We start from the raw sequence: 15,873 nt of genomic DNA on the forward strand, positions 1-15,873 counted from the left end.
AAACAAAAACAGACAATATAACTGGACCTAACCCTAAACATGAAAATGGGTCCACAGGCACACTCTTAACCATTTTCCAAAGAAATATGTTTAAACGGCTTTACCATGCAGAGCTATGGCTTCCCGGAAGGGTTGCAAATCAGTCTCTACAGATGAGCTAGTTTCCGTTGAAGTAGCTCGGTTAGGGGACACTACAGTCAGTCTTGGGGGAGCTCTAGAGTTTCGTGGTGGAGGAACCTTTCCACACAGGAAGCTGATCAAATCTTCTCTACGAATAGTTCTTCTGCGCTTTTTAACCCAGGCTAGCACATCCTTATTGCGTCGCTGATAGCCAATCTGAATTCCAATATCAAAACTTCGCTGATGGGTATCCACGCTTTCTATTAGGAAAAAAGCAAAGGAAATACAGTGATCATTACAGCTGTACATTTGCTCCTAAAGAAAACCACTTTGTACATTAACCAAAATGAGTAAGCTATGAGCATTCTAAAGCTACAAGTAATTTTTTTGGAAGATAAATTTGTAATTATATTATGTACAGAAAACTTAGCAGTGTACATTTAACCCAATTTAGTGGCGAGCTTTTTGGCCTTTGCCTTTTCCAGCTTGGCAATTTGAGCCACAGATTTAGGACCCAGGATCTCATCATATCTGTCGTTATAATTGGTCCACCAGCTTAACCACAGCACCCTTGTCTTCCCAGTTAACCTGTGTGAAGGCAACAGCATGTCTTCCTGTGTGGACCAGCTGCCCAGCCTGGCCTTCCTCTTGATGATGCAGTAGGGGACCCCCACCTTGGACACAGGGCTGACGGGAAGACCACCAGCTCAATGGTGTCTACATTGAGCCACAAGTAATCTTATAATCCAAAATATACCTTAGTCATGTTTATAACGTTAAACATTTAATCTTCTAAGTCTAAATTCAGAGTTCAAGCCATAATTCTAAAACTTACTTCCAACCCCTACCAAAAAGATAAACACTGCATACACAAACGGAGGGGCTGCTTTTCTCTAGTCAAAGTAACTTGTCAAACTTTAGCCTAGCTTCAGAGTATTAGGTGTTACTTGAAAACTGAAGAAATCTATCTACTATTGAATGAGTACTACTATCCCCTTACAACAAGTAAACCAAAAGTCCCCACTCACTATCTTCAATGTATTTGCAGTCTGCTTCCAACCAGCAGCTTTTCGTAAGTCATAACTCTTACCTTGCCTTAAATTTCCCCATAGTAGCCTCCCAATATATACTGAAACTCAGTTCAGTAAAATATCCCCTGCCATTCAGTTTTTCTATTTAGTTGGAAACAATATCTCAAAGTTCAAAAGTCAATTTTCTTATGAAGTTAGCTGCTGAGCTAACAGAACACATGGAGTATATTTTATTTTATTTTAGGAAGACAAGATCTCACTATGTAGCCCTGGCTGGCCTCAAATTGTAGAGTAGCCTCTAAAAAAAAAAAACAAGGTGGGGGGAGATCAATATAATAAATGCAGAGGTCTGTCCCACTAAGACAAATCATCCAGACAGAGATCCCAAAGTGAATAAATATAATTAAAAAAAATAATAAAAGTAGTTTAGCATGCAAAGTCTTGGCCTCAATCCATCCCCAGTGCTCATCCCCAAAAGCAGGGTGAGCAGAGTGAAGCTGTATAAGCAGGACCCTGCAACAAGACTTTCTCCTTAGTAGGTGGCAAATCTTGTGCACTCTTTAATCACAGCATTCTGGAGGCAGAAGCAGATGGTATATATATATGTGATTCTGAGGTCAGCCTGGTCTACAAAATGAGTTCCAGGGCCACCAAGGCTACAGAGCTCCTGTCTAAAAAAAAAAAGTCAAAAAAGTGGGATGATCACTGGAGTAGGTCTAGTCTCTTAAAAAGTAAGTTCAAACAGGCTAAAGAGATACCTCAGCAGGTAACTGACTGCTCTTGTAGAGGACCTCTGTTCCATTCCTGGCACCCACATGGTGATCCAAAACCCTCATCTGAGCACTTGGAGGCAGAGACAACAGGATCTCTGTGAGTTTGAGGCCATCTTGGTATACAGAACAAGCTCCAGTACAAGTCAGGACTACACAGGGAGATCTCATTAAAAACCAAAAAAATCCAAACCATTCTAACTTTGGGAAAGTAGAGTCTAATTTCAGATATAAAAAGGCAAGAGTGAGATCATCTCTCCAACTAGAATCCAAATCACCATGAAATCAGTATCTGCTGCTTTCTCATTTCCTCAAATATATGAGCAGACATGAACTCCAACTTAAAACAGTATTTGTGAAGGGGACACACACACACTACTTTCCAACTCTTAGAAGAGAGATGAGAAAGCTTTTTTTTTTTTTTTGGTTTTTCGAGACAGGGTTTCTCTGCGTAGCTTTGCACCTTTCCTGGAGCTCACTTGGTAGCCCAGGCTGGCCTTGAACTCACAGAGATCCGCCTGGCTCTGCCTCCCTAGTGCTGGGATTAAAGGCATGCGCCGCCACCACCGCCCGGCCTTTTTTTTTTTTTTTTTTTTTTGGCTAGAGAAAGCCATTCTTAAAAAGTAGATAAACCTCAGGTGATCTCAAAAATCTCTATCAGTAATTCTGAAAGAGCTGAGCAGTCTGTCAAGAAAAAAAAATCAATCAAGCACAAAAACCCTATCCCTTGGAACCAAAGAAAAATATAAAATCCAAGCAATCAAGATTTTAGAAACCGGCCATCTATCTCAAAGAAAAAGGGGGAAAAAATTGCTAGGGCTGGAGAGATGGCTCAGCTGCTGCTCTTCCAGAGGTCTTGAGTTCAATTCTCAGCAACCACATGATGGCTCACAACCATCTATGTAATAGGATTGGATGCCCTCTTCTGGGATGCAGGTATCCATGCAGAGCACTACACATAAAATATAAATAAATAAAATTAAAAGAAACAAACAAACAAACCCACCCTAAAGAAATGCTTTTCTTCAAGCTAACTAGAGAGGTTTTTGCTGAAGAGAATGGGGAAGATTTATCTTTCAAGATTAAGTTAAATTTTGTAACAAAAACGTAAACACTGTTTTGATGATGAACACATCTAAACCTGTGGGCTTCAGATATCTGGCTCAAAAACCCAGGGCACAGAAACTGTGGAATAGTCTTGTGTCAAAATCAAAGCCATTATTGGAAAAGGACCACAAACCTCAAGGTAAGAGGAAGCCTCAGAGTATCAAACTGCCAACCCTTTAACCACAACACATGTCCTTATTACAAGAGTCACAGTGCATGGTCCATGTTTCATTTGAAAAATAAATGTTTTCCAAAATAGAGAGATTTGAAAGTCTTGTTTTCCCAGAACAACAGTGGCATGCCATTCTATGCAGTACCTTCGTACATAATTCACAGAGTCAAAACTCATCAGGGTTTTGTTTTTGGTGCTAGAGTTCAAACCTTGCACATGCTATATTCATATTCTGCCACTGAGTACATCCTCAGGCCTTTTATGTTTTTTTAATATAAAACTTTGTGAGTCAGCAAATCCAGTATCCCAATTGAGGAACTGGGACTGAGACTCGAAGGGCCTTATCCAAAGCTAGGTTAAGAGGCAGTTCTTCGACTCTGAGATACCACCTTACACCTGTCAAAATGGCTAGGATCAAAAACACTAATGACAGTCAATGTTGGAGAGGATGTGGAGCAAAGGGAACACTCCTCCACTGTTGGTGGGAATGCAAACTTATACAACCACTATGGAAATCAGTATGGTGGTTTCTCAGAAAATTGGGAAACTATCTACCTCAAGACCCAGCCATACCACTCTTGGGCATATACCCAATGAATGCTCAATCATACCACAAAGAAACATGCTCAACTATGTTCATAGCAGCACCTGGAAACAACCTAGATGCAAGAAAATGTGGTACATATACACAATGGAGTACTACTCAGCAGAGAAAAACAATGACATCATGAAATTTGCAGGAAAATGGATGGACCTAGTAAATATCATCCTGAGTGAGGTAACCCACACTCAGAAGGACAAAGATGGTATATACTCACTCAATAGTGGAAACTAGATATAAAGCAAAGGACAATCAGACTGCAACCCACAGAACCAGGGAGGCTACCTAGCAGGGAGGACCCTAGGATGACCATGGCTTATAGTAAGTTTTGGTTTTGCCCAATCACTGGGCAACCTTTATCAAAACATTTCACTATTAGGATAACAATTTGTACTGTATCAAGCTGAGGAAAGAATATGCTGGCTGTACTTTCAGGAGGGAAGGCTAAAATCTTTGTAGATTATGGATTAGCTTATAGAAAAATGTCTGCCGTAAATCAAACAGTGAAGGGGAAGATGAATAGGAATCTCATTTACACAACTTAAGTAAAACATAGCTCTCTGAACAGATAAAGATAGATTTCTTCTGTATCCCAGAATCTAATCAATATTTATGTATAATTCAGCTACTATTTGGCTTAAAGGGGTTTATTGGGAAATATTATCATCTTTACTATTTTTTACAGAGAAAATATTTTCCAGTTTCAAATAACCCTGGACTTTTGAATTATAACCTGTTTTAATGTTCAAGCTATCTGTGTATTATTTCTCCTGCAGTTGTACATAAAATGTTTTTACATTTTTTTTAAAAGGGACAAATACTATAGAATTGTATTACATGAAATATATAGAATATACAAATTCATAGAGACAGAAAGGTTAGACGTTATCTCAAAATGGAAAAGAAAGGAATATAGAGCAATGATTTCCTATGTATTGAGTTTCTGTTTTGTGTGATGGAAAAGCCCCACAAATGGACAGTAGTATCAGGACATAATATCATGAATGTAATAAATCAATACAATCAATGTAATTAATATCATAAATATAGTTGTTAAATGAATACTGTTAATGTAATTAGTGAATACCACAAATGTAATTAATATCATCAGTGTAATTAATGAATATCATAAATGTAACTAATATTTTGAATTTAATTCATGCCACTGAACTGTGAACTTAAAAATGGTTACAACTGCAAATATTATGTTCATTTAAAAGAGTAAGGTGGAATGTAATCACCACACATTATATGTGTGTATGAAATTGAAGACAGCGATGTTCTAAAATAGAAAGTGGTGATGGTGTCGTGGGCCTATGAGGATACTGGACTAAAGTCTATCAAATTGTGCAAACAGGAGAATTGTACACTATATGAATTATTTGTCAATAAAGATTTTATATAAAATGCAAAAAAAAAGAAAGAAAAAAATACAATACAGAGCGATGAATTCATTCATTTATGCTATCAAAAAAAAAGAGGCGGTTCTGTCACCAAAAAATTCTTCAATTAAAAAAATTCAATCTTCTTCACAAGCCAAAGACACAATACTAGATCAAAGCAACACTTCTAAAGAAAATTACTAACCACAAAGCACTGGAATTTAAAATTAAATTTACACTGACCATCGACAATCTAACAAATAAGGAAAAACAGGTATTTGGGTTTTGTTTTTTAGACAGGATCTCAATAGCCAGGCTGACCTGCAATTAATTCACTTATAATGAGAATGGCCTTGAACTTTTGATCCTTTTGCTTCCACCTCCTGAGAGCTGGGTTTACTGCATATGTTCACCATGGCTAGTTTATGGGGTGCTATTTGATCCAGGACCATTGAGCATGCTAGACAAGCATTATTCAACCAGTAACTGAGCTACATCACCAGCCCCAGAGTAATGTCTTTATTATAACATAAGGATCTGAGTTAAAGTCAAAATGAAACTTTTCCCCAATTATTTAAGGAATATAACTCTCCTATAGTCCTTAAGAAATTAGTACCTAAAATTAAGAACTTCTTTTTCACATATGATGTGTTTTCCTAATCTTCACCCAGAACAAAAGATGGGAACCAGGAGAGAATCATAGCAGCTACTTACGGGTGATAAGCATCCCTGGCCTCTAATCCCTGTCCTCCCTCTTCAACTTTTTGCTGGATAACCATGTGTTAGGCAAAGTTTTCTCCACATTTGAGTGAGGTAGGAACAGAACATGTAACTTAGTCCTAAACAGCTAACCTGCATAATCCCACACCTAGCTATGGTACTAATGCTCAGTAACTGAGCCATTCAACTCTGGACAAGAATTCTGTAACAAGTTAGTATGGGCTCTTCTAAGTTGCAGAGTAGCACTAACATAAAACCAAACGACACACACTGAACATATAAGAACACACAAGCAACAAGGAGAGAAATGCAAAGGTCACCAAATCAAGTTACTCACCAAATCAAGTTACTCAGCCCAGAACTTAGAAGGAGACCAATGGGTCCACACCAATAAAGCCAACTTAAAATTTACTTATTTATTTAGCTTGGATGTGTGTGGACACATGCTCAGAGATCAGGACAACTTATAAAAGACAATACTTCCACCCTGTGGATCCCAGAGATCAAACTCAGGTCCTCAAACTTGGGAACAAGCACCTTTACCAAATGAATCATCTCACTGGCCTGAAAAATGCTCATATCCTATAAAATTTACAGACAGAATGAACTAGGCATGGTGGCAAATGCCTGCAAACCTACCACTTGGGAAGCTGAGGCAGAAGGACTACAGCAAGTTCAAGGCCAGCCTGAGCTGCATGGTCAGTTCCAAGAAAGCCTAAGTTATTTGTTATATAGCAAGACCTTGACTTAAAAAGATCACAAAATAAAAGCTTCAAAGTGTGGTACAATTTACAATAAAGAGACACAAACCCTTACCATCTATCTCCAGGCAAAACACACTTTCTCCAACTACTGTTATAGGCACTCTCAACTTGTACCAGATTTTCATTATGTTCTATTCATCTTTGGAGTACAGATAACAAGTTAAGTCCAAACTGGCCACACTGAATTGAAATGAATGTTAGAAACAGGATGTGAACTGGGCAGTGGTGGCACACACCTTTATCCCAGCACTTGGGAGGCAGAGACAGGTGGATCTCTGTGAGTTCCAGGACAGCCAGGGCTATACACAGAGAAACTGTGTCTTGAAAAATTAAAAAAAATAGAATAAAAGAAAACAGAAGGTGACATAACACTGTCTCACCTATCCATTCTACTTAACTTGCTCATTAAAAAAAGAATGTACATTGCACAAAGTTTATTGACATATACAATTTTAGAAGACAAAAAAAAAAAATACTAGTCTTCCTTTCACATTAGCACTTCCCACTGTGCAAAATAACTTAAACAGTTAAAACCGTGTCACCAACACTATGAAAATTAAATACCCCCTAAATGCCAGACACAAAACTAAAAGCTTATATGGTATTCGTAGCCTTGTTTTTGTTAAAGGGAATGAAGAGATCAGACTCTGAAGAATGAAGCTCACCTATTCTTCAGTACTACTAAAGCAGATACACAAAAACAACTCCAATTTGCAGTATCAAGAGAAAGTTCTCAATGTGTGACAGACTTCTAACCAATTCTTGCTTCAAAGACACTACAGGCCTAAAGTGGTGGCTCAGTGTTTAAAAGCACTGTTGCTCTTACAAGGACCCAGATTTTGTTCCTAGAACACACATGCTAACTCAAAATCATTCATACCTCCAGTCCAGTAGTCCTGACACCCTCTTCTGACCTCCACAGGCACACATGGTACCCATATATGCTGGCGAAACACTCATACATATGAAAATTCTAAATCTTTCTTTAAACCATAAATAGTAAAGAAAGCAATTGGCTCTGGGCTTTAATCTCAGCACTGGGAAGGCAGAGGCAGGTAGACATGAGTTCAAGGCCAGCCTGGTCTATACAAATTAAGTTCCAGTACAGCCAGGGTACACAGAGAAACTCTATCTCAAAAAAAAAAAAAAAAAAAAAAAAGAAGAAAACAATTAACCAGGAATGTTGGCACACAACATTTATAATCAATCCCAGCACTTCGGAGGCTGAGGCAGGAATGCCATAATTTTGAAGACAGTCCAGGGCCACATAGCACATACAAGGTGTAACAAAACAGAATTCAAGAGAAAACAAACAGAAACAAGCCAGATGTAGTGGTCCACATCTTCAATCTTAGCACTCTGGAGGTAGAGGCAGGAGGATAGAGTTTGAAAGTGGCCTGATCTAACATAGTGAGCTCCATGCCAGGCAGAATTACATGGTGAGATATGTCTCAAAAACAAATAAAAAATAAAATTAAAAAAAAAAAAAAACTAATAAACACAACTGAGGCTGGGAAATGTAGCTAGCTGGTGGACTAGGCAGACCCCATAGGTTTGAGCCCTAGCATAAAATAAACCGGCTTTGATAACACAAGTCTGTTGTCCCAGGTAAAAGGTGGATGATCACAAATTCAAGGTCATCAACCAATACAAAGCAAGCAGGAGGCCAGACTAGGCTAGAAACAATGGAGGGAGGAGGGAGCATTTGAGAAGTAGCTCTCTGTGGTTCCAAAAGGCTACTAAAACGGCTAGGGCACCAGCTCCCACCCCAGCCTAAGTGTCCTATAAGACTACCAAGGCTAACCTTGTCCTGAATGACAACCACCATTCCAATCTTAAGGAATTGTGCATCCCCAAGCAAAAGGAATTTAGAGAGACATGGTAGCATCCCGATTATAATTCTAGTAGTCGGGAAGCTGAGGCCAGATCATCGCATATTGGAGACCAGTCTAAGCCAAACAGCAAGAACATTGTCTCAAAAAAATTGAACTATATACAATACCAATGAGGAACCAAGAAACCAAAATGGAAACAAGTCATCCAAGGAAATGAGGTAGAGGTGCAGCTCTGTGACAGACCATTTACTTACCTAACATGCTGGGTTTCTGTCCCCAGCACCACTACCCCCAAAAAATTAAAGCAAAGTTTAGCAGGTACCCACCAAACCTACCTAAAATCAAACAACCTCTTTACTCCTTTAGTTGAAGATACAAAATTCATACTACGCCAAGGGACCCTGTTCTCTTTGGAATGATCACATAAATCAAGAAGAACCAGCCACCAGAATTTTCTTGCCCCACCCCACTAAAAGCAGCAGGTAGTTTGACAGATTTGGCATAAAAGGTCCAGGGTCTCTCATCTACAAGCCATAGTCCCAAGTCCTCTTTTTGAGATAGGGTCTCACTGTGTAGCCCAGGCTGACACGAAACTTGCCACCTTCCTTCCTCAAAATCCCCAAGTAACTGGGATTTACAAGCCTGTATCACCAGGGCCTGCCCAATCACTCCATTTTACTGAACTGTGTCTTCAACAAAGAGACAAAACCCAACTTGTTTTCTCTTCCAAATTCTTCTGGCCATATCCCAACTAAACCACAAGTCCATGTTCAATTTTTCAAAAGCTTATTAGCAATTAAAAAGATCCCTAAGGGTCAGTGAATTGAGTTCAGAGGGTTAAATGTCCTTGCCACCACGACTGATGATCTGAGTTTGATGCATGTTTGAAAGAACCAACTCCCCAAAGTTGTGTCCTTTGATTTCCACACACACATGACACACATACTAAGTAAATAAATATAACTTGAAAATATATTTTTTGCTTCTCATTTCCTCCACCATGGCATACCATACCCAACTCTGCTTCTCACCCTGTCTACTCATCACAAGACTTTCAGAATCAAAGGATTCCTGGCCAAGAAACAAAAACATAATTGTGCTATTCCTCAATGGATTCAGATGAAAACTGGTAATAAAATCAGGTAAAACTCCAAAAGATGACACTAGAAAAGGAAGCTGGGTCTGGAAGGATTCATATAACGTAAGACTGAGAGTTTAGTCTGAATCATGGTCATCCACCAACCCTACCAGATGCAGTTCAACATTTTTATACTGAAGACTTGGTCATGTTTAAATCGGGGGTGTGGTTCATCCAGTAAGAAGAGATAGAGTCTTTCAGTAAGAGGACCTCTTTTTTTGAAAGAGGACTCAGGCCAGGCACAGTTGTAAATCTATAATTCCAACAATCAAATTCAAGGCCATCTTGGGCTACATATGGAGACATTCATAAATAAATAAGCAGGCAAACATATAAGCATGTCCCCAAAGACCCCTTTGCTCAGAGTTCTACCTCAACTCTGACCTTCCTGTGTGCTCACTTCAAAGAATTACCAAGGAACACCATTTTTCCCAGGCTGTCCACGAGCCATGCCATTTTTTAGTTTATCATGTGACTGATTATGTTAAATCCATGAGCATTGCCCACTTAAGAGGATCCCTCCCAAGTCTTTCTGTCAGTTAACGCTTAAGTAATTCAACAATCTGACTTAAATTTTTAGTGTTGAATTCACGTGTGATGTTACTTTACTAATTTTACCGGTTCTATTGAAGACAGCCAAATATTCTTAAAGCTGTATGCCTGTTCTATGGCCACACTCTGAAAAGGTGGGAGTGTGTGAAAGTACATTATTATTCACCCTCATTACAACAAAAAAGGAGTTGAAACTACTTAATTCCATACAAAATTTATCCATTCCTGTGAGGTAATAAGCATGTTTTATAGTCTGGAGAGATGATGGTTCAATGGGTAAGAGCACTGGTTACTCTTCCAGAGGTCCTGAGTTCAATTCCCAGTACCCACATGGCAGCTCACAACCATCTATAATGGGATCCGGTGTGCAGATGTACATGAAGACAATACATACACAAATAAAAAGTATGTTTTATTTAACAAGACACTTAGTAGAATCAATTCACACTGACAACCCAGGAACTACATGTCCTATTCAAATAAAAGCAATGTTCCTCCTCATGAAGTTTTCTAAATAAAGAAAACCTATCTATCTGTTTGGAAACTCACTACAGAGCCCAGGCTGGCCTTGAACTCATTGATCCTCCTACCTCAACCTCCCAAGTACTGGGATTACAGGCATTTGCCACAATGTCCAGCAATAAGCATTTCAAATATAGTAAACAAACTAAGAATTATTTTAGCCTGGTGGTGGCACACACCTTTAATCCTAGCACTCAGGAGGCAGGGGCAAGCAGATCTCTGAGTTTGAGGCCAGCCTGATCTACAAAGGGAGTTAGTTCCAGGACTGACAAAAAAAAAAAAAATGCTGTCTCAAAAAAAATTTTCCAAAGTTTTGTTTGGTTTGGTTGTTTTTTATTTACTTTTTTTTTTTACTTTGTTCTTTGATTTTTCAAGACAAGGTTTCTCTATGTAGCCCTGGTTATCCTGTAAACAAGTTTAGCCTTGAACTCAGAGATCTGCCTGCCTCTGCCTCACCAATTCTGAGGTTCAAGGTGTGAACCACCACACCTGGCTCAACCCATCTTTTAAGAAACAGTTCTGGCTTTAACCCTGGAGGGACAACTTATTAGTGTATGCACCAGCACCAAAACTATGGGGACACATTCATAACAGTAAGTAATATGGCTTAGGCTAGGGACCAAGCAACCAGAAAAATGTTCAAATTTTGCTGTCTTCCCTTTCACACAAAAAACTACAAAAGCAAAAAAGGATAAGCCTCAGTTACCAAGATAACAATTATTACTCGACAACAGAGGAAGTACTGAGTTTTGGCAGAGTCTAATAGCAGGGGCATGCCTTTTATCCCAGCACTCAGGAGGCAAAGGGGCAGATCTCGAGTTCCAGGCCAGCCTAGAGAGACTGTCTCAAAAATAAAATAAAGCAAAGCACTGAGCTATTTATACCTACAATGTGAATTCGATGGGGCCATTCATAAGTATATAGCAATCAGGTTGCCAGGGACTGGAGTGGAAGATATATTCTATTTGTTAATAGTATGTGTGGCAAAATGAAACTGCACATTTTTAAAAGGTGATTTTATTGTATGCAAATTATACACTTTAGTGTTATTTCTTTCTAATTCTCCTTCTATATAAAGCTAAGAGCTACCCAAAGAGAATGCTCAAGACCCCCAAGCACCAATAGATGCTAAAAAAACAATTTATTCAAAAAGTCAAAACTTATGAAACTTGGGCTAGAGTTGTGACTCAGCAGCTATCTAACTGCCTAGCATTTTTGAGGCCCCTGGATTCCATCACCAACACCCTCCCCTAAAATTTAAGAAAGCCAGCTATATAAAATCAAAGCTGAACAGTAATGATGGAAACTGTGTTTCTAGCAGGGCATGGTGGTATACACCTATAATCTGAGCACTGGAGAAACTGGAAAAGAACCACAAGTTTGATACTAGCGTAGGCTACAGAATGAGACCATGGCTCACAACAGCAAAAAAAGTCAATAAATAAGATGTTTCTGTTTCTTCAGTAAGACTGGACTATGAGTTTCTCATTCCCTAAATTAACATTTCAGTTAACAGTTCTCAAAATTACTGTCCCTTCAAACTGCCAAGTGTATTCTAAAAAAACTTTCAAAATGCTGACACGAGAATCTGACACTCAAGTGCTCCCTGATGTTTCAATCTAAGTTGTTATTTGCTGAACTGCATAAATTTCTATTATCATTACTGGACTTCTAACGTTTGAAAGCCTTTGACCTTAGTAGCAAGCATGTGTCCTAACAATCAAATCCAAATTAATCTTATCACGAGAAAATTCCCAAAGCTGTAACAATGCACTAAGTCAAACTTATTGTTACCAAGATCCAACGGCCAAGACCTTATACCTATACATCTTCAGTCATCAGATCTAAAAATGAACTCCAAAACAGCACCAAACGCAAAGCCATCCATTAAAAACTACTACAGACGCCAGCAATTCACAATCAACTACAAAGTAATTTTAAAAACTATTCGTTTCAAAAAGTAATTTTGAATTTGCCATAGACAGGATAACACGCACAATCCCAATCGAATCAGTTAGAATTCAAAGCACTTTAATACTATCAAACTACCATGCTACAAGGGGCCAGATTCAAGAATTTTCCAAGGTGATCCCCTCTGTGGTACATAAGGAAAAAAAAAAAAAAAAAAACAAGTCTTCCCCGGAAGACTTTTCCAAACAAGGCCCACCAGTCTCCCACTGCAAAGCTTCTCAATCAATCTAGCACTTTGGAGACTGGGTAAGTTAAGTCCTTGCTAAAGGGTAGGAGCTGGGGTGTCTCAGGCACTGCAAAATAACCAGCACCCTCTACCACCACATGCCGACAGCAGACCCTCTCAAGGATGACAGTCAAATGTCCCTCAGGCACTGTCACATGTCCCCAAGGGAGGAGGTGGAGGAGTGTCAAAAACTTGCCTCTAGATATCTAGCTAGAACACCAAGAGATCCTCAAGTTGCAAGGCATTCAAGGTTAGCAGAAGCTGGACTTGAGAGCAGAACACACACCCAGGACATCAGCCGTCAACCCTAAGCGGCCTGCCCTTCCTCCCTTCCCCCTTAACCTGGCAATGCAGCAAGGTTATCTTTACCTTTGTAGAGGTTGGTGACGGCGGTGGCTGCGTTTTGGAAGGGGACCCAGAGAGAAAGTCCTGGCTGCTGACACACTCGGTCTGGAAACAAATCGGGGGGGAAAAAAATAGGGGGGATAAAAAGACACACACAAGGACACAGAGAAAGAAGAGAATGTTATTTGGGCGTCAGTCACACCGGAACGGCCATATTAGGTTTCGCCATTTTGTTCAGGGTTTGGGGATCCCAAAGGGAGCGTGAGACCGGAGTCACTGGGTCGAGGAGGGGGAACCTGACATCAGCGAAGCCGGAGCTGCAAACGGGGCCCTGCCGGCAGGCGCAGGGAGGCGCCCCTCGCAGTCTCCGCCCCGAGGCCGGCTCGGGGCACAATAGGGCCGCCCCACCGCCTCCTTCGCCATTTTGTGACAGGGACTCCTCCCCTACCCCCTCGATCCGGCCGGGGACACCGGGCCGGCCCGTGGGGACCCCCCAGGGGTGCTCCAAGTCGGGGGTCTCCCCGTCCTCCACCGCAGCTCCCCCTCCCAGCGCCGCCCCTCCGTCGGCGTCGTGCGAGGCGGGTGACAGGGGGGTCCGCGGTGCGGCCGTCCCCTCCCCGCCGCCGAGCCGCCCCCGCCGGGCGCGGGGAGCGACCGGGCCCCGGGGAGCGAGCCGGGCGCCGGGCGGAAGGGCCGCTCCGGAGGCCGGGGCGGCGCCAAGATGGCGGCGCGGCCTCACCTTTGTAGAGCTGAGCCACGGCCGTGGCCGAGTTCTGGAAGAGGTGCCACAGCTTCTGCTGCTTGTGCTCGGGCTGCGCGGCGGCCGCCGCCTCCTCCTGCAGCTCGGGGGACAGCTGCTCGTCCTGCTCGGCCTCGGCCAGGCACTGCCGCTCCCACTTGGAGAACCAGTGCTCGGGCCCGTGCTCCTGAATCTCCGCCTCGCCCTCCTCCTTCCGCTCCTCCATCCCCCGCGGCCTCCCGCGGCCCGGCCGCCGCCGCCGCGTCCTCCTCAGGCGGGGCCCCCGCGGGAGCGTCGTCGTCCACAGGCCCGGGGACAAGGGGCCCGGCGGCCGGCCCAGGCCTCCGCCGCTGCAAGCCCGCGGAGCCGGCGCCCGCCCCGCACAGCCCGGGGCCTCTGCCCGCCTGACCTCGCTCGAATGCTCCGCACCCTGCCCCGGCCTCGCCCGCACCCCTCTACCGCCCGCCCTCGGCGCCCCGACCTCGCTCCGACCCCCGCCGCTCTCCGCCCGGCCTTCCCTGGCCGGCCTGCGCCGCCGAGCCCACCCCGAAGACTGAGGAACGTCGTCGACGGCGGCGGCGTCGACGCCTCTGCGGCGGCCGGGCCCCGCCCTCCCCCGCCCACATGCTGACTGGAAAGCGCCGCCCACTGGGCCAGCGGCGCCCCCGGGAGGAGGCGGTTGGGGCGCGCCCCGCCGTCCGCCTCCCCCATTGGCCCGCTGCAACGGGTTCCGCGTGCCGGCCCCTGAACACAGCGTTCTGATTGGCTCGCCCGCCTGTCGCCCTGATGTCATCAATGGGCGGGGGTGGGGAAGGAGTAAATGTCAGGGAACACGAAGACCGTAGAGCGGGGAGGAGTTGACAGTGTTTGCGTGCAGCCAACCAAAGCAGAAAAAAAAAAATAGATGGACGCCGCCGCGGAGGGGCTGCGCGTGCGCAGTGCTGGCTGTCCCTTGTTGTCCAGCTAGGGTCACGTGACTCGGCCCGGTGACCGCACCCGGCGGGGGCCTTTCTGGGGCTTGCAAGCCCGTGGTCACGGAGTGTTTATGTGCTGATTCGGGGTTCCTGAGAAGTGCGCTCTACGTCTGTTTCCAAAGCGCATTCCGCGTTCTTACGCCAGACTCCCTAATCTTAGTGGGGCACATAAACCGTGCGCGTCCAAAGGAAAATTCCCCCGAGGTGTGAGCGCCCCGGGGACGCCCACCGCGGCTTCCGGGAGAACGGGACCGGCCCGTGCTGGACATGGGTCCCGCCTTGGGCTGGTAGCGGCTCCGCACCTGTCCTGTGCACGCTCCCGGGACACGTGCAGCCGCCGCGTCCCTCCCCCGCCCCTCATGTGCAAGTGCTGGCACCCCCGCGCCTGCGCAGCGCCTGACGGGTGGGCGGTCCGGGGAACCGCAGCTGGGAAGAGGAGCGCAGCAGCGATGACGGACCTCTCGGCTCCCAGCTGACAGCCAGCCCGGGCAGAGGTCCCCCTACGCCGCCGTCTGCACAGCCTGAAAGTCCCAGCAGATCTGACCCTGCCTGCTCTGGCTCCTCCCGAAATCACCCTCCCTTCTGTCCAGTTACTCTGATCCGACGCACTCCCCCAACTCCTAGTTTCTGGTCTGTCTGAAAGTTCATATTCCTTTTTCCTCGAAACTGGACTCAAAGGCGGGCGTGGTGTCGCTTTAAAAAAAAAAAAAAAACCAGAGCGAAAGAGAGATTTTTTTGTTTGTTTGTTTTTTGTTTTTTGTAGTCCTGGGGCTCGCTAGGTATAGCGGGATAGCCTCGAACTCAGAGATCCTCTTGACTCTGCCTCCCACGCGCCGGGGTTAAAGGTGTGCACCGCCACACCTGCAGAGTTTTTGTTGCGTTTTGTTGTTTTAAATCCTAAATT

At 43.7% G+C, this 15,873-nt stretch overlaps 1 protein-coding gene across 1 annotated transcript in view; it reads right to left on the minus strand.

Annotated features, from left to right (window-relative positions):
- Hapstr1 (HUWE1 associated protein modifying stress responses) overlaps positions 1 to 14,551 on the minus strand; it is a 30,529-nt gene extending 15,978 nt beyond the window's left edge. The window contains exons 1-3 of the mRNA XM_076577891.1: positions 13,996 to 14,551; positions 13,281 to 13,361; positions 105 to 380 (exon numbers count right to left, since the gene is read on the minus strand). Coding sequence (XP_076434006.1) covers positions 105 to 380; positions 13,281 to 13,361; positions 13,996 to 14,221 — 583 coding nt within the window. The 5' untranslated portion in view covers positions 14,222 to 14,551. The remainder of the gene's footprint in view (positions 1 to 104; positions 381 to 13,280; positions 13,362 to 13,995) is intronic.
- Between the last annotated feature and the right edge of the window lie 1,322 nt (positions 14,552 to 15,873).

The sequence above is a fragment of the Peromyscus maniculatus genome, chromosome 8 (genome assembly GCF_049852395.1).
Source record: "Peromyscus maniculatus bairdii isolate BWxNUB_F1_BW_parent chromosome 8, HU_Pman_BW_mat_3.1, whole genome shotgun sequence".
NCBI lineage: Eukaryota > Metazoa > Chordata > Mammalia > Rodentia > Cricetidae > Peromyscus > Peromyscus maniculatus.